The sequence below is a fragment of the Vipera berus genome (genome assembly GCF_964194415.1).
Source record: "Vipera berus genome assembly, chromosome: 4".
Classification (NCBI taxonomy): Eukaryota; Metazoa; Chordata; class Lepidosauria; order Squamata; family Viperidae; genus Vipera; species Vipera berus.
In genome coordinates, this window is record NC_138206.1 from 5079773 (window position 1) to 5098091 (window position 18319).

The window sequence follows — 18319 nt, forward strand, 5'->3', positions numbered from 1 at the left end:
TTATGTGTGGGTAATCCACGAATTGTCCATTTTTCATTATCCATTTTAGTTAAACATGCAAGGCTCAGCTTATCCGCAGATGGGCTTATGCACAAGTATCTACGGGATGCGCAGATATTTTACAAAACAAAATATATTCATAGATAAGCCCATCTGGGGATAAGACGAACTCAATTTGGGGGGTAGAGATAGCCCTCAACTCACAACTACAATCCAGACCCCAAATTTTTGTCAGTAAGAAAGGCACTTCTTTCTGCCCCGTTTTACGACCTTTTTTGCCACAGTTGTTAAGTGAATCACTGAAGGTGTTCAGTTAGTAACAAAATTGTTAAAATGAATTCGGCTTCCCCATTGACTTTGCCTGTCAGAAGGCTGCAAAAGGGGATCATGTGATCCCGGGACACTGCGACCGTCATAAATATGAGACAGTTGCCAAGCACCCAAAATTTGATCACGTGACCACGGAGATGCTGCAAGTGTGAAAACCGGACATAAGCCACTTATTTCAGTGCCGTTATAACGACACTGAAAAGAGTGACTTATGACCGGTTTTCACACTTACGACCACACTAAATGAATGGTTGTTAAGTCAAGGACTACCTGTACAAAGATATTTTTAAAAATGTATATTTTAAAATGTATAAGCCTATCTGTGCATAAGCCAAATGCAATTTTGAGGGTATATTATGGCACTTAAAATTCTTGGCTGGTTCGGGAATATATACAGAAAATTGACTTATTTGTAAACGTTATCATAAGCATTCTACGGTGACTGTTTGAAGTTACAACAGCACTGGAAAAAAAAAGATTTTTGACCATTTTCCACAGATCTGAGCCTTGGTCGCGTGATCAAAATTCGGATGCTTCTCAAGTGACTCGTATTTATGACGGCCGCAGTGTCCCGGGGTCAAGTGATCCCCTTTTGTGACCGTCTAACAAGCGAAGTCAAAATGGGGAAGCCAGATTCACTTAACAGCCGTGTTGCTAACTTAACAACTGCACTGATTCACTTAACAAGCGTGGCAAGAAAGCTCGTAAAACGAGGAATATTAGTTATGTACTCATCTGGAGTTATTTATAAAGTGGAATACGGGCAAGATAAAACTCTAATAAATAATCTGGGGATCAAAATAAGCTCACTGCCATTGAGACCAAGGTCAGTTCTCTTCCACCCCCACCCCCCCACCCCAACATTTCAACTCTTCCTTATTTTCCTTCCTTGCCAACCCCTGCAGGTTTATCTGTGGTTTTGTGACTAATTGTGCAACTGTGTGACAAGGCACAATAAGACTGGCGGCGCATCAAAACCCGATTCCCACCTGCTGGATGCCTTTGTCTCGGCGACCTAACTGTCTATTCGCCCGTGGAAATCGGTGCTTGGCAAGCGGAAAATCCCTCAAAACTGAGACAGGCGCTATTGTGTGCAAACAGACCAGCTCCCATCAAGGAAACCGCAACTTGGAAGTAATAAAAAAGTTCAGGAGAAAAAAAACAACACCTGGTTTCACTCAAGTCCGGAGGACAGCAAAATTCGACAGGAAAACCATGGGGAGAGGTCTGTGGTTTAAAATGTCCACCTTTGGAAAAGGACAGGAAATCCTCAACCAACAACTATTTCTTTACTGACCTTTCACAGCACTCCGAAAAGTGATTTACAACTGTTTTTTTTAACCCTTACGACCTTTGCGGCATCTCCGTGGGCACGTGAACAAAATTTGGAGGCTCGGCAACTGGCATGTACTGATGACAGTTTGCAGTGTGTCCCCCCCCGGGGTCACGTGATCCTCTTTTGCGACCTCCTGACAAGCAAAGTCAATGGGGAAGGCCGACTGACACAACAACCGTGTTACTAACTTATCAACTGCGGCGATTTGCTTAACCGTTGTGGCAAGAAAGGTCGTAAAACGGGGCAAAACTCGCTGATCAGCTGTCTCGCTTAGCAACAGAAATCTGGAGCTCAGCTGTGGTTGTAAGTCAAGGACTACATATAAGGAGGGAAAAAATTGCTTCCGGCTGTCCGCCCCATTAGCCTACTCCTCCAAGGAAAAATAAGAGGACAATTTGGTAAAAAAAAGATTTTTTGTTAAAAGTGTCTGCTATTCTTTTCAGCACGTTCCCTTACGGTTGTGAGGCGAGGACTACCTGAGCAGATCTGTGCCAGTTTTTCAAGAAAGGTCTTAAAATCAAGTCAGTTACGTGGGTGACCTGTTTGGTTTTTTTTTTTTGCATATATCTTATTAATTTTTGTAGGGTTAGGGTTGGGTTTTTTTTAAATAACATTCTTAATATTTAAAGGGACGTGGTGGCTCAGTGGGTTAGGACGCTGAGCTTGTCGATCAGAAGGTCGGCAGTTTGGCGGGTCGAATCCCGAGTGCCACGTAGCAGAGTGAGCGGCTGTTACTCGTCCCAGCTTCTGCCAACCTAGCAGTTCGAAAGCACGTAAAAAATGCAAGTAGAAAAATAGGGACCACTCCGGTGGGAAGGTAACGGCGTTCCGTGCGCCTTTGGCGTCTAGTCATGCCGGCCACATAACCACGGAGTCGTCCTCGGACAAGCGCTGGCTCTTCGGCTTTGAAACGGAGATGAGCACCGGCCCCTAGAGTTGGAAACGACTAGCACGCATGTGCGGGGGAACCTTTACCTTTACCTTTACTAATATTTAGCAAATAGCATATTGTCTGGGTACATGTTTTTAAAAAACAGTAAGAAAGAGTTAATTTCTATATTATCATAATCAATACGTTAGTTAATCGCCCAATAGTCTTCTTTTTACTAGTATATATTCAATGTTACATAGTACATATCATGTTCCTTTCTAACTTGCTTTTCTAGCCATTGGTAAAAATTGTCCCGTGTTCTGAAGTACACTGAATCTTATTTCTCTTTTATCTTTAATGTCAATCTGTCCATTTCTGCACAATCTAAAATTCTTCTTCCATTGGTAAGTTTTCATTTTTCCAATATTGGGCAAATACAATTCTTGCTGCACTTAATACATGTAATTTTTTTTACAAAACAAGCCACAATTATAACCAGCTATCCAGTCATTAATTTTATAGTAAAGAAAGATCGGCTTGAGCATACGACGGAATTACAAGGAAGAGTATTTCAAAGAATTCCACGTCAACCCTTAAATAAAGGTATTCCTCAGCTTACAGCCACAATGGAGCCCAAAATTTCCGTTGCTAAGAGAGACAATTGTTAACTGAGCTTGGCCCAATTTTATTTATTTATTTATTTATTTATTTATTTATTTATTTTATTAGATTTATATACCGCCCTTTCCCGAAGGACTCAGGGCGGTTTACAGGGTATTTAAAACAACCAGTACAAAAGTTAAAAAACAAATTAAAAAAGATTAAATTATCCCTAAAATTAAAAAAACCCAGTTAAAAATTCTCCTGCCACAGTTTTTAAGCGAATCACTGCAGTTGTTAACTTCGTAACCCGGTTATCTGGCCTTCCCCGCCATTGACTTTGCTTGTCAGAAGGACACAAAAGGGGATCACATGACCCCAGACTCCGCAACCGTCATAAATATGAGTCACATGACCCACCCCCCACAACACTATAACCGTCATAAATAGGAGTCAATTTCCAAGCATCTGAATTTTGATCCCATCATCATGGGAATGCTGCAACCATCGGGTGAAAAACAGTCATAAGCCATCTTTTTTCTGCGCCGTTGTAATGTCGAACGGTCATTAAGTCGAGGACCAGCGGTACCAAAGAAGCAGTCGCTCACAATTAAATACTTACCCTTGTCCAATCTTCTCAAAACTTGTATATTTCTTCTTGGGATCCCCAATGCTCACGATACCTCCTTTTAAAACAAAAAGAAAAAAAACCTGAAATCACATTCTAATTCTGCAGTTCAAGCTTCTTGCAGTTTAAGCAGACATTAATTTCTTGGAAATACCGTTAGTTTTTGAAGGAAAAAAACGTGATAGTTCACCTCACGGGACTAAGACTTCTGTAACTTTTCAACCTTGATGTTTTTCCTTTTAGTGCAACTTGATCGATGCACGAACTCACTGGGCAAGTATTAAATTGCAGATATATCAGTTCCCTTCATTTTAAAAGAAGGTAAAATAATATTGCCTAAGTATGGGGGGGGGTGGAACTTCCCGACAAATCTCTTGGGTACAAAAATCCCTGTTCAAAGCTTTGCCTCTCAAAATATAAGCAGAATTATTAACATCCCGTCCTGCTTTGTTTCATGTAAGGATCTGTCAGCCACACAGTCTTCTGTTAGAAATGGTTCTGACGGACCTATTACAATTAGTCCTCGACTTACGACGACCGTTGAGCCCAAGGTTTCTGTTGCTAAACAAGACAGTTGTTAAGTGAATTTTGCCCCATTTTACGACCTTCCTTGCCATGGTTTTTAAGTGAATCGCTGCAGCTGTTAAGTTATTCACACGGTGTCTATGGAGATTCTTCGTCCTCCAGGTCAGGGTTGCCCCAAAGGTGCTTTTTCAGGAGGCAACTGGACTTTCTTGTTTTTTCTTTGAAGACGTTTCGCTTCTCATCCCAGAAGCTTCATCAGGTTCTGACTGAATGGTGGGGGATTGGAAGGATTTATACTCCTTGCAGAAAGCTGGTCATTTGCCTCCTTTTAGAGAGCCGTGGAGGCCACTTGGAGGTTTATCTGTGTCCTCAGGGTCACCTGACTGGTGCAAACGGGTGTGGGGCCTTCTTGGAACTGCCGGAAGGACTGTGTGGTAGACTGGAGATCGATGTTGTCGTATCCCCACACACACACACACACATTAAGAGAGAGCTATTCAGTATGGCCCTAGATGGTCTCTCTGACCCCGCTCTCAAACCAGCGGTTCTCTCTGTCCAAAATGTCTTCGAAAGAGCAGCCTTTGTCTTTTAAATGCAGATGGACTATACTGAATCGAGTCCTTTAAAAAAAAGAATTTCATTTCCTTTTCTGCTCTTTCTTATAAACTCTTTACCTTTTAATAGCGATTGATTTCAACGTCCACCTTAATTTCTTCCTTTACTCCTCTCCAGGTCATTTTTATCAGATTATGGTCAGCCCAATTATTGGGTTCTATCTCAACCTCCTGTATATATTGGTTCTTCGTTCAGGGAACATCCATATCGTATCAATTCTTGACCACGATTTATATCTGTTCGAATAAAATGTACCCTGGGTCTTTTTTTAAGTTCCTTTCTCTCCGGACACCCTGTACACGTATCTCTTCTATCATCTGGAAAAAAAGCTTTAGGGAGTCTCTTTCTTCCATCTCTTCCCCCTCCCCCCGTTTTACTGCTTGTGTGATCTAATTTTCCATCCGCGATTGCACTGAAATCTCCTACTAGACAAATATTTTGATATTCCACTTCCAATATTTTCCTGTGTAGCTTTTGATAAAATTCCGTCCTGTTTATTGTTTGCTGCACATATTACGATCAGCAATATCTTCTTTTGATTTATCATAGTTTCCTGAGAGCAGTGTTCCAGTATCTCAGGGGCTGCCCCAAAGAAGAGGGAGTCAAGCTATTCTCCGAAGCGCCCGAAGGCAGGACGAGAAGCCACGGATGGAAACTCATCAAGGAGAGAAGCAACCTAGAACTAAGGAGAAACTTCCTGACAGTTAGAACAATTAACCAGTGGAACTACCTGCCTCCAGAAGTGGTGAATGCTCCAACACTGGAAGTTTTTAAGAAGAGACTGGACAGCCATTTGTCTGAAATGGTATAGGGTTTCCTGCCTGAACAGGGGGTTGGACTAGATGACCTCCAAGGTCTCTTCCAACATCATCATCATCATCATCATCATGAATCTTGCTGAATCTTGTCCTGATGGGTGTGTTCTCTTACGTTGCATCATGCGCTTATGAAGTGGTTGTTATGTTTCCCCAATGTACAGAACTGCACAGGGCTCACTGCATTGTTATTCACACAGAGGTGAAGTGACTCTAGCTTCCCCATTGAATTTGCTTGTCCGAAGGTGGCAACTGGGAATCACTTAACACCGAAGACCGCAAGCGTCATTAAGTACGAGTCAGTTGCCTAGCCGACTCAGATTTGCTCATGTCACCACGGGGGACGCTGCAGTGGCCACCAGTCTGAAAAACAGCCACAAGTCTCTTTTCTTTAGTGCCCTTGTAACTTTGAATCCGGGTCCTGGGGTGGTCCATGGTAACTTTGAACGGTTGCTAGGCAGTAAAGTCGTAAGTCGAGGACTGCCTGTATTAATGACAGTTGTGAGCCTCCCGCCCTTTCTAGCCTTGACAGTCCCACTTAACACATTCCAACTATTTAGAGAAGCAAAGCATCACACATCAGACCACACACCGCCCAGAGAGAGACACTTCTGACACCCTTCAAACACCGATTGTGCGAACGTTTGCACTTTGCCCGTTAGCACCGGAGGAGATGGCTTGACACAAAACAGGGCAAGAAATATTTTTGTCGGCAATCACAATTAAAATACCGCACCCCCCACCCCCTACCCCAATGCAATACAGGTAGTCCTCAATTTACGACAGTTCATTTAGGGACCGTTCAAAGCTGCAACGGCACTGGAAAAAAGCCACTTAACGACCCTTTTCCCACACTTATGGCCGTTGCAGCATCTCCGTGGTCACATGATCAAAATTCAGACGCTTGGCAACTGACTCGTATTTATGACGGCTGCAGAGTCCCGGGGTCACGTGATCCCCTTTTTGCGACCTTCCGACAAGCAATGGGGAAGCCAGATTCACTTAACAATCGCGTCACTAACTTAACTGCAGTGATTCAGATAACGACTGTGGCAAAAAAAAAAGTTTCCAAAATGGGGCAAAGCTGACTTAACAAATGTCTCGCTTAGCAACAGAAATCTGGGGCTCAAACGTGGGCGTAATTCGAGGACTACTTGTTTTTTTTTTCCCCTTCTCCTTTCCCTCTCGACGTTCCATTTCCGAACAAATCTTACTTAATTTTTCCAGGATTTCTTCATCGGTCATTTTAGGTTTTTTCTTCTGTTTCTCGGCATTTCTCGCCAGTGTATCGGGAGGCGTGATGCTGTTTTCGGAAGGGGAGGGGATGGGAGAGGTCGTCACATCCCTGGTGGGGGCTGGAGGAAGAGGTTCGATCACGGAGCGGGTGTAAATCTGCATTTTTGGGAAGGAGAGAGAGAGAGAGAAAGAGAGAGACAGAGACCAAGAGACAGAGAAAGAGAGACAGAAAGAGAGAGACAGAGAAAGAGAAAGAGACAGAGAGTGAGAAAGAGAGACAGAGATCAAGAGACAGGGAGACAAAGAGAGAAAGAGAGAGACAGAGACCAAGAGACAGAGAGAGAGAGAGAGAGAGAGAGAGAGACAGAAAGAGAGAGACAGAGAGAGAGAGAAAGAGAGAAAGAGAGAGATAGAGAAAGAGACAGAGAGAGAGTGAGAAAGAGAGAGTGAGAAAGAGAGAGACAGAGACCAAGAGACAGAGAGAGAGAGAGTGAGAAAGAGAGAGAGTGAGAAAGAGAGAGAGAGTGAGAAAGAGACAGAGACCAAGAGACAGAGAGAAAGAGAGTGAGAAAGAGAGACAGAGAGAAAGAGAGACAGAGAGAGAGAGAGTGAGAAAGAGAGAGAGAAAAAGAGAGAGACAGAGAGAGAGAAAGAGAGAGAGAAAGAGAGAGAGTGAGAAAGAGAGAGAGAGAGTGAGAAAGAGAGAGAAAGAGAGAGACAGAGACCAAGAGACAGAGAGAGAGAGAGAGAAAGAGAGAGAGAGAAACAGAGACCAAGAGACAGAGAGAGAGAGAGAGAAAGAGAGAGAGTGAGAAAGAGAGAGAGAGAGAGAAAGAGAGACAGAGAGAGAGAGAAAGAGAGAGTGAGAAAGAGACAGAGAGAGAAAAAGAGAGAGTGAGAAAGAGAGTGAGAAAGAGAGTGAGAAAGAGAGAGAGAGAGTGAGAAAGAGAGAGAGAGTGAGAAAGAGAGAGAGTGAGAAAGAGAGAGAGAGAGTGAGAAAGAGAGAGTGAGAAAGAGAGAGACAGAGACCAAGAGACAGAGAGAGAGAGTGAGAAAGAGAGAGAGTGAGAAAGAGAGACAGAGAAAGAGAGAGAAAGAGAGAGTGAGAAAGAGAGAGACAGAGACCAAGAGACAGACAGAAAGAGAGTGAGAGACAGATACGAAAGAGACAAGAGACCAAGAGACACAGAGACACAGAGAAAGAAAGAGACAGACCAAGAGACAGAGAACAAGAGACAAAGACAGAAAGAGAGCGAAAAAGAGAGACAGAGAGAGAAAGAGTGAGGAAGAGAGACAGAGCGAGAAAAAGACAGAGAAAGAGAGAGCGAGAGAGAGGAGAGTGAGAAAGAGAGAGTCAGAGAGAGACATAAGCAGAGCAATAATAAGAAAAAAGTAGACATGAAAATGAGAGAGAGAGTGAGAGAAAGAGAAAGAGAGAGACAGGCATAAAAAAAATGACAGAAAGATCATAGATATATTGCTGGGATCTGCTGCCACCAGCAAAAAGCAGATCCCACTTAACAAAGAATAATAGAATAGAATAAAACAGAGCTAAAGGTAAAGGTTCCCCCGCACACGCATGCTAGTCGTTTCCGACTCTAGGGGCCGGTGCTCATCTCTGTTTCAAAGCCGAAGAGCCAGCGCTTGTCCGAGGACGTCTCCGTGGACATGTGGCCGGCATGACTAGACGCCAAAGGCTCACGGAACGCTGTTACCTTCCCACCGGAGTGGTCCCTATTTTTCTACTTGCATTTTTACGTGCTTTCGAACTGCTAGGTTGGCAGAAGCTGGGACGAGTAACAGGCGCTCGCTCTGTTACGCGACGCTCGGGATTCAACCCACCAAACTGCCGACCATCTGATCGACAAGCTCAGCATCCTAACCCACTGAACCACCGCGTCCCTAGCAGCATCCAAATTAATTAATACATTAGATTTATGCAGCTGCCCATCTTGTAACAGTGACTGAGTGAGAGGAAAGTATTAAAACAGGAAACACAGCCGACAGTTTCCATGCGGTACATGATTAAAGCACCTAAAACAACTGCAAAAAGAAAATTAAGGAATCCATTTATCTCTTTCATCAAAATCTAGAATGACATCTAGAATAGAATAGAATAGAATAGAGCTGGAAGGGACCCTTGGAGAGCTGACATGCCGGGTTTGAGACCCGAGCACCACGCAATGGGGTGAGCTCCCGGTTCCTTGCTCCAGCTCCTACTCACCTACCGTGAGACGTACCGCGAAAATAAACCCTAGCTTGATTTTTTGAGGTGGACCTATAATATAAGCCCTACCCCAAAAGATAAGCCCTAGTTTTGGGGCGAGGCGCATGCCTAAAAATCAAGCTAGGGCGTGGAGCTGCCCCACGTGCCCCACACCCGCTTACCGTTGCAGCCAGGCCTCCCATCAATCGACACCTGCCTCACCTCGCCGGCCCACTTCTTCTGCGGTGCCTCCCCCGGCCTACATTTTGCCATCACTGGCCTTCCGAAAAGGCCTCTGCAACCGAGAACGGAGCTACGGATTCAATCCTTGGTTCTCGGTTGCAGAGGCCTTTCCAGAAGGCCTCTGATAGCGAAATGCAGGCCGCAGCTCCATTCTCAATTGCAGAGGCATTTCCTTCGGCTGGGTGGGGCTGTGGGTGCCACTGTGAGGTGAGACCGTGGAAAACACACACACACACACACACACACACTGAAAATAAGACCTGGTGCCTGTTTTGGAGGTCTTATTTTCATGGTAGCAGATTGAAAGCTTGCAAATGCGAGTAGATCAATAGGTACCACTTCAATGGAAGGTAACAGCATTCCGTGAGCCTTTGGCCTATAGCAGGGGTCTTCAAACTCGGCCCTTTTATGCCTCATGGACTTCAACTCCCAGAAATCCATAGCCAGCATGCCTGGCTGAGGAATTCTGGGAGTTGAAGTCCACGAGTCATAAAAGGGCCGAGTTTGAAGACCCCTGGCCTATAGCCGCGCTGGCCACCTGACCAGGGAAATGGTATTCGGACAAGAATCTCCCTCGGCAAAGGAACGGAAACGAGCACCTGGATTCGGACACGACTGGACAAGAAAAACTTTTCTCCATTTTTAGTTTCCCGTAATAAATGGCTACAAAGCGATTTCCCAGGGCTTACTCAAAAGGAGCCGAACCACTCACCGACTTCGTATGTTCGGGCCGAGGGGCGATGACCGGCGGGGGCAGACCTTCGTCGTCATCGTCGTCGTCTTCCGAAACAGAGGGCACAGCTGGCGTTTCCGACACGGCCTTCACATTCTGCATGGAAACCACACTCGAATTAATTAGAAGCAACCTGGAACTAAGGAGAAACTTCCTGACAGTCCGAACAAATTAACCCGTGGAACAGCTTGCCACCAGAAGTTGTGGGAGCTTCATCGCTGGAGGTTTTTAAGGAGAGACTGGACAACCACCTGTCTGAAATGGTACAGGGTCTCCTGCTTGAGCAGGCGGCTGGGCTAGAGGACCTCCGAGGTCCCTTCCAGCTCTATTCTCGTCGATGGATTGAGCTGTGAGGTTTTTAGATCGCAGCTTTTGCTCGGAATCTCAAGGTAACGTACGGACATTTTTTCTCAAAATTGCCTCAAAATCCCTTCCCCCCCCCTCAGCCTTGAATGGCCAAGGACGGACTAGACTCCCCGTCCAGCAATTTCACCCCTAGGCTAGACTGCCATTCTCTTCAGAAAGAAAGAATGGGCTATACAAGAAGTCCTCAACTTACGACCACAGTGGAACCTTCTAGTTGCTAAGTGAGAGTCGTTAAAAGTCAATCGGGCTGAATTTTATAACCTTTCGGCCACCATCGTTAAGCAAATCATGACGTCGTTAAGCAAATTCAGCTTTTCCCATTGACCTAATCACCTCAGGATTTATTTAACAAATGCTGAGATTCATGCAGGAATTTGGTATGTTTATAGTTTAGTTTAAATCTAATGAAGAGAAGGACGAGGGGGGACATGATAGCAGCCTTCCAATATCTCAGGGGCTGCCCCAAAGAAGAGGGAGTCAAGCTATTCTCCAAAGCGCCCGAAGGCAGGACAAGAAGCAACGGATGGAAACTCATCAAGGGGAGAAGCAACCTGGAATTAAAGAGGAATTTCCTGACAGTGAGGAAGTGGAACAACCTGCCTCCAGAAGTGGTGAATGCTCCAACACTGGAAGATTTTAAGAAGAGACTGGACAGCCACTTGTCTGAAATGGTACAGGGTTTCCTGCTTGAGAAGGGGGATGGACTAGAAGACCTCCAAGGTCCCTTCCAACTCTGTCATTCTATATTCTGTTATTCGCAACAACTTTTTGCTTAGCAACAGAAATTTTGGCTTCCACAGAACAGAACAAAACAGAAAACAATAGAAGAGAATAGAAATACAGAACAGAATAGAATAGAATAGAACAGAACAAAACAGAAAATAGAATAGAACAGAACAAAACAGAAAATAGAATAGTACAGAACAGAATAGGAGCTGGAAGGGAACTTGGAGATCGTCTAGTCCAGGGGTAGGCAACCTCGGCTCTTTCATGACTCATGGACTTCAACTCCCAGAATTCCTGAGTCAGCATAGCTGACTCAGGAATTCTGGGAGTTGAAGTCCATGAGTCATAAAAGAGCCGAGGTTGCCTACCCCTGGTCTAGTCCAACCCCCTGCTCAGGCAGGAAACAAACTTCCAGTGTTGGAGCATTCAAAACTTCTGGACGCTGCAATTGTTGTGAAGACACGCCAACAAGCAACAGAATTTGAATGATGTGACCGTGTGGATGTGGCAAAATGTTTGTTAAGTGTGAGGACCCACCGCAGGTCGCTTTTTTCAGTGCCGTTTGAACTTTGAACAGCCACTAAACGAATGGTTGTAAGTCAAGGACTAGCCGTACCGGGGATGGAAGAGCACATACGATATACACCATTAAGATACAGTAGCAATAAACCTTCCTTTGTTGTCCTTTATAACCAGCCCCAGATACTGAAGGTAGACTGCTACTGGTGCTGGAAGCTCCATTTTTGAACCGAATGAAGAACAGCTGCTGGTCGTTCCGTTTTTTTAGCACTTGATTATCCTTTTTGTTGACTTAGAACGATTCTTTTTTTTCTTCTTTTTTTTAAGGAAACGGACTGAGCTGGGTAAAACGGAATTGCGGATTGCAGCAAAAATGGGGGGGGGGATTTGCAAGATTTTTTTTTTCTTCTTTAGGAACAGGCAAAGTCATTAGGCAACCTCAAGCACGGCAAATTCCCTCGCAGCCAAGCCAACAATATTTATTGCTGCTGATTAAAACACTGTCTGAGCACATTTTTTTCAACCCTTCCCCCCCCCAAAAAATACATTCTTTTGTTCAAGATGTGCATCCCTTCACTTGCTGAGTAATGACAATGTTCGGGGTGGTTTTGTAAGCAACCAATAACATTTCCGTCATTACAGGCAGGTGGGTCAGAAACAAACAAACAAACAAAAAGAATAATTTATAGCAGGGATTTCAAGACGAGATATTCCAGCGCCAGTACAGGTAGTCTCTGACTTACGACCACAACTGAGCCCAAAATTTTTGTCGCTAAGTGAGCTTTGTTCCATTCCATTACCTTTCTTGTCATGGCTGTTAAGTGAAACTGGCTTTGTAACTCTGATCAGACTACCCATAATTTGGATTAAGGCCTGAGGAGGGGCTGAAAATAAAGGGGAACCCCCCCCCAAATATTAACCAATCAAATATTAACCAGGCCTGCCCCCTGCTTAGCTTCCAATCCAGAAAAGATCAGCCCGGTGAAGCTAATGACTCCAAAAACATGAGGGCTAGAAACTTAACTTCAGTTTCAAGCAAGTAAGGAAGACAATCTGAAAAACTCAGGAGGTGTCAGCAAAATATTGGGGCTGTGTTCATATAATACTTCCTTCTTTGTCCTTATCCATCTCATTATCCTGTGGCTGTAGGATGGGGATAAACATTAAAACAGCAGAAACTGGGTTAACCAGAAAAATAAGATTCTCACAGATTTTCTTAAGACTTGGTTGGCAACTTAATAATAATAAAGTTGGAAGGGACCTTGGAGGTCATCTAGCCCAACCCCCTGCTCATGCAGGAAACCCTACACCATTTCAGACAAATGGCTGTCCTGTCTCTTCTTAAAAACTTCCAGTGTTGGAGCAGCCACAACTTCTGGAGGCAGGTAGTTCCACTGGTTAATTGTTCTACTTGTCAGGAAATTTCTCTCCTTAGTTCCAGGTTGAATCTCTCCTTGATGAGTTTCCATTCATTGCTTCTTGTCCTGCCTTCAGGCGCTTTGGAGAATAGCTTGACTCCCTCTTCTTTGGGGCAGCCCCTGAGAGATTGGACGACTGCTATCATGTCCCCCCTCGTTCTTCTCTTCGTTAAACTAGACATCCCCAATTCCAGCAACCGTTCTTTGTATGTTTTAGTCTCCAGTCCCCCGATCATCTTGGTTGCTCTTCTCTGCCCTCTTTCTAGAGTCTCGACATCTTTTCTACATCGTGGGGACCAAAACTGGATGCAGCATTCCAAGTGTGGCCTTACCAAGGCCTTGTAAAGTGGTATTAACACTTCACGTGATCTTGATTCTATCCCTCTGTTAATGCAGCCTAGCACTGTGTTGGTTTTTTTGACGGTTGCCGCACACGGCTGGCTCAAATTTAAGTGATTGTCCACTAGGACTCCGAGATCCCTCTCACGGTTACTACTATTGAGCAAGGTACCCCCTATACTATACCTGTGCATTTGGTTTTTCTTGCCTAAATGTAGAATCTCACTTTTTTCAGCATTGAATTTCATTTTGTTAGATAGTGCCCAGTGTTCAAATCTGTCCAGATCCTCCTGTATCTTAAGCCTATCTTCTGGAGTGTTGGCTATTCCTGCCAGCTTGGTGTCGTCTGCAAATTTGATGAGTTCCCCATCTATCCCCTCATCCAAATCGTTGATGAAGATGTTGAAGAGCACTGGGCCCTCGGAAGACAACAGATTATGCGGTTTTCTTCCCAGCCAGAAATTCACACGAAAACGGCCTGAAACTAACACCGCTGGGTTTAGATTTGGGACAGGGTGTTCACACAATCTATCACCCTGAGAACTGAGGGCAAACTGCCCTCTTTAAAGCGATCACTTTTTCCCCCTGGGAAAAACTAGCTCATTTAAAAATAAATGTTATTGCTTGGGAGTGAGACAATCAGATTCATCCGAATGTGTTTAAAATACAGATGCCAGCTTTTTTACCTGTTCTTTGGAAAAGGCTGGGTGTTAAAAATAGCCCCTCTTCGCATACATGGTGTTTTGAGATTCTTTTTTTTTTCTTCTTCGAAAAGGAGGTAATAGCTGCATCAATAAAAGAACGTCAGATTCGCGGCATTATTTTTAGTCCTGCCAATTCAGTTCTTCTCGGCTCTGATTTCAGGATTTATGGCCCCCTTTTTTCAAAGCAAAACTTGAACCATTTCTATTAACGATCGTACAATGAACCGGTGAAGTTCTTGCCTAGGCCTGCAAAACTATTATATTTTGGATTTCAGACTATTAGCGACAGAAAACCCTGTCATTTAATGCCTATGTTTTTTACACAACCAACTTCAATCAACATAGAGCTGGAAGGGAACTTGGAGGTCCTCTAGTCCAACCCCCCTGCTCAAGCAGGTGACCCTCTACCATTTCAGACAAATGGCTGTCCAGTCTCTTCTTAAAAACCTCCAGTGTTTTTTTGTAAGAGAAAGATAAAGTTTTCTCCGCAATTGTTTTTATTGGGTATTGTTGTAGATTGTGATGTTAAAGAAACCAATTTGATGTTGAATATGATAACAGCAGCACGGTTACTGGTGGGACAATATTGGAAGAAGGATAGTTTGCCTACTATAGAAGAATGGGTGTTTAAAGTTTCGAATCTTGCAGAAATGTCTAAGATTTCTGCTTACTTGAAAGATCATTCACAGGAAAGATATATTTCAGTTTGGAAGAGATGGATAGATTATATTCAGAATAAATATGGGACTAAAAAGTTCCATTTAGCTTATGAGTAGATTTTATGTTAAAGGGGAGTTAAAGCACATTATGAATTTGGTTAATTGTATATCATGTATAACTTTTTATTTAGAATATGATTATTATAACTATAATCCTGTATTTAGCTCTGGGAAGTGGGGGGGAAGTGGGCGGGTTTGGGGTGGGGGGGATTTGGGGATATATTGTAAAATCTTGTTTTTGTAAAACTCTTTAATTAAAAAAAAAAACTCCAGTGTTGGAGCACCCACAACATCTGGAGGCAGGTTGTTCCATGGGTTAATTGGCCTCACTGTTAGGAAGTTTCTCCTTAATTCCAGGTTGCTTCTCGCCTATTTTCCATCTGTTGTTTCTTCTCTTGTCTTCTAGTGCTTTGGAGAATAACATGACACCCCCTCCTCTTTGTGGCACCCCTCAGATACTGGAATGCTGCTATCATGTCACCCCTATTTCTTCCTTTTCTTTGGACTAGCCAAACCCAAATCCTGCAAGACCTGGCTCTTTGAGCTTTCCGGCCAGGACTGAGAATTTTAATTGTAATTTTATTTTAATTGGGTTTTAATTGGAGTTTAACAGGGGTTTTATTTTATTCAAGGACTAAATTTAATTATTTTAATTGTTCTTAACTTTTGTAATTTGTATTGTTATTTTAAATACCTTCTGAACCGCCCTGAGTCCTACGGGAGAAGGGCGGTATATAAGTCCAAGAAACATAAATATAAACATATGCTTTTGTCTCCAGGACTTTAATCCTCTTAGTTGCTCTTCTCTGCACTTTTTCCAAAGTCTCAACGTCTTTTTTGTAATGCGGTGACCAAAACTGGATGCAGTATTCCAGGTGTGGCCTTACTAGGGTTTTTATAAAGTGGTAATAATACTTCACGTGATCTTGATTCTATGCCTCTGTTTATAGAGCCCAGGGTTGTATGAGCTGTTTTGGCTGCTGCTGCACACGGCTGGCTCACGTTTAAGTGATCGTCCGCTAGGACCCCAAGGTCCCTCTCACAGTGGCCATTTTTAAGCCAGGTTTTGCCTAATCTGTACTTGTACCTTTGGTTTTTTTCCTGCCAAAGTGTAAAACCTTGCTTTTCTCCACATTAATAAGAGAGTGTCAAAAATAAGCGAGTCTCAAAATCATATTACAATTACCTTAGCCCAGATCCCTTTATGGCTCAATTCACACAATTAAAACACGAAAGCAGCTGCATTCACACAACATTCTAAGTTTGATTAATTGCAACCTTGGCTAGTTTGGGCAGATTGTGCAAACCTGGCTGTTTAGTTGGGGTTTAGGATTCAATGGCTTAATTCAGCAACCAATTAAAGCAGGTTTGCTGGCACCGTCCCACGGCTCCGTCTCCTAACCAGCCCTTCTTCAGCCTAGTTAACTCCCAACGGGTTGGGGCCACCACACCCAAAATCCAGGCTAGCCCTCGACTTACACACAGTACAGTTAGTGACCGTTCAAAGTTACAACGGCGCTGAAAAAAAGTGACTGACGACCGATTCTCACACTTAACGACCGTTGCAGCATCCCCAAGGGCCACACGATCAAAATTCAGACGCTCGGCACCGCTTCGTATTTATGACAGTTGCACAGTGTCCCAGGGGTCACACGATTTCCCCCTTTTGCGACCATCTGTTCTGTACTAGCCTGCTACTGGCCCTGCAGCAAAAGCAGGGACAACCCCTTTACAAACGGCAAGAGGCTGGAATAAAGCCTGCCAAATTTATTAACATAAAACAGAGCAAGACAAGACACCAACCATGAAACAGGAGCTATGAAACAGGACCTATCCAAGCGGTTGCCTTCAGCAAACCAGCCCTCCCACGCATTCCCCTTTTATACAGTTCAGGGCGTGGCTTCTCTCTGCCTCCTTCCGAGGTGCCCCATTGCCTTCCTCTGTTTACTCCTGATGGACTGCCTCCTGCGTCGGGCGTCCTTGAACAGGGCCAGCTGTGGGTCATCTTCATCCACGCTGTCAGGCTCACACAGCTGGGTCTCCATCGTGACCAGGTGGGAGGGGCCTGGCTGAGGGCTCTGCAGAGCCTCAAGGCCATCATCAGCAAGCTCTTCAACACCCCCCTCCTCCTCCTCTGAGTCGTCCGACCCAACTGCCGAACCCACAAGCTGACCCTGAATCACAACACCATCTGACAAGCAAAGTCAACGGGGGGGGGGGGGGAGCCAGATTCACCTCACAACCCTGTTACTAACTTAACAACGGGAGTGGTTCCCTCAACAACTACAGCAAAAAAAAAATCGTACAATGGAGCAAAACCTACTTAACGACTTTCTTCCTTATCAACAGAAATTTTGGGTCAGACCAGCTTTTATTTCTAGCTTCCAGCAAAAAGCACCAGAAAACAGGGGGGAGGGGGAGGGGGGAAATAGCTTAATGACCCTGGCATTTACTTAATGACCACCTGTTTGCTTAACTACCATAATGACTTACTTAGCAACCGCTGCAAAACATGCTGTAGTTACGTCGGTCCTAGGATGATACACTTAAAGACTGACTTTGACAACCAGAATTCCTTGGCCGTAAATCAAGGACTACTGCTACAATCCAAAGTGGTGTTCAGCTAACCAGGAAATGAGCCACTGTCTTAATTTACGGCATCTTTCTAGCTTCAGCCCAAAGCAGGAAGGCATTTCGCTGAAGGCCACCAGCATCCTTATACATCTACCACGGCCTGGAGGAAGAGATGGAGGCTGGACCATGAAGAGGTCACTCTCTCCTCAAGCTATTCAAGTAGCCCTGATGTCACCCCCATATTAGGTCCTCATTATTTGGTAATTCCCCCACAAACCTAGCCCCCCTGCTTCCCCATTTCCCCTTAGCACACATTCACCTGGAAGCTCTTCAGAGGGGTCCCTGGTGCACTCTGAGCTTGGTTGTTTAGTTGCAGATGTTTCATTACCAAACTAGGTAACATCATCAGTGCTAAAAGGGAATGGGGTTTGGGGTATAGAGGATGGAGGAGGAGGAGGAGGAGGAGGGGAAGGAGGAGGAGGTGGAGGACTGTGGGATCCTTGGTGGTCTCTGAGTGGTTTTCTTGCAGACGTTTCATTACCAAACTAGATAGCATCATCAGTGCTACAAGAGAGTGGGGTTTGTGGTGGTGGTGGAGGAGGAGGAGGAGGAGGACGACGACGACTGTGGGATCCTTGGTGCTCTCTGAGTAAAGTGGTTTTCTTACAGACGTTTCATTACCAAACTAGGTAGCATCATCAGTGCTACAAGAGAGTGGGGTTTGTGGTGGTGGTGGTGGAGGAGGAGGAGGAGGAGGAGGACGACGACGACAACTGTGGGATCCTTGGTGCTCTCTGAGTAAAGTGGTTTTCTTAC

The 18319-nt window shown here is 44.5% G+C and overlaps 1 protein-coding gene across 2 annotated transcripts in view; it reads right to left on the minus strand.

Annotated features, from left to right (window-relative positions):
• PAK1 (p21 (RAC1) activated kinase 1) overlaps window positions 1–18319 on the minus strand; it is an 83331-nt gene that overhangs the window by 15161 nt on the left and 49851 nt on the right. For both annotated transcript variants that reach the window (XM_081327831.1, XM_081327832.1), the window contains 3 exons: window positions 10118–10234; window positions 6935–7112; window positions 3760–3823 (listed from right to left, as the gene is read on the minus strand). In XM_081327831.1, the coding sequence (XP_081183957.1) occupies window positions 3760–3823; window positions 6935–7112; window positions 10118–10234 (359 nt within the window). The remainder of the gene's footprint in view (window positions 1–3759; window positions 3824–6934; window positions 7113–10117; window positions 10235–18319) is intronic.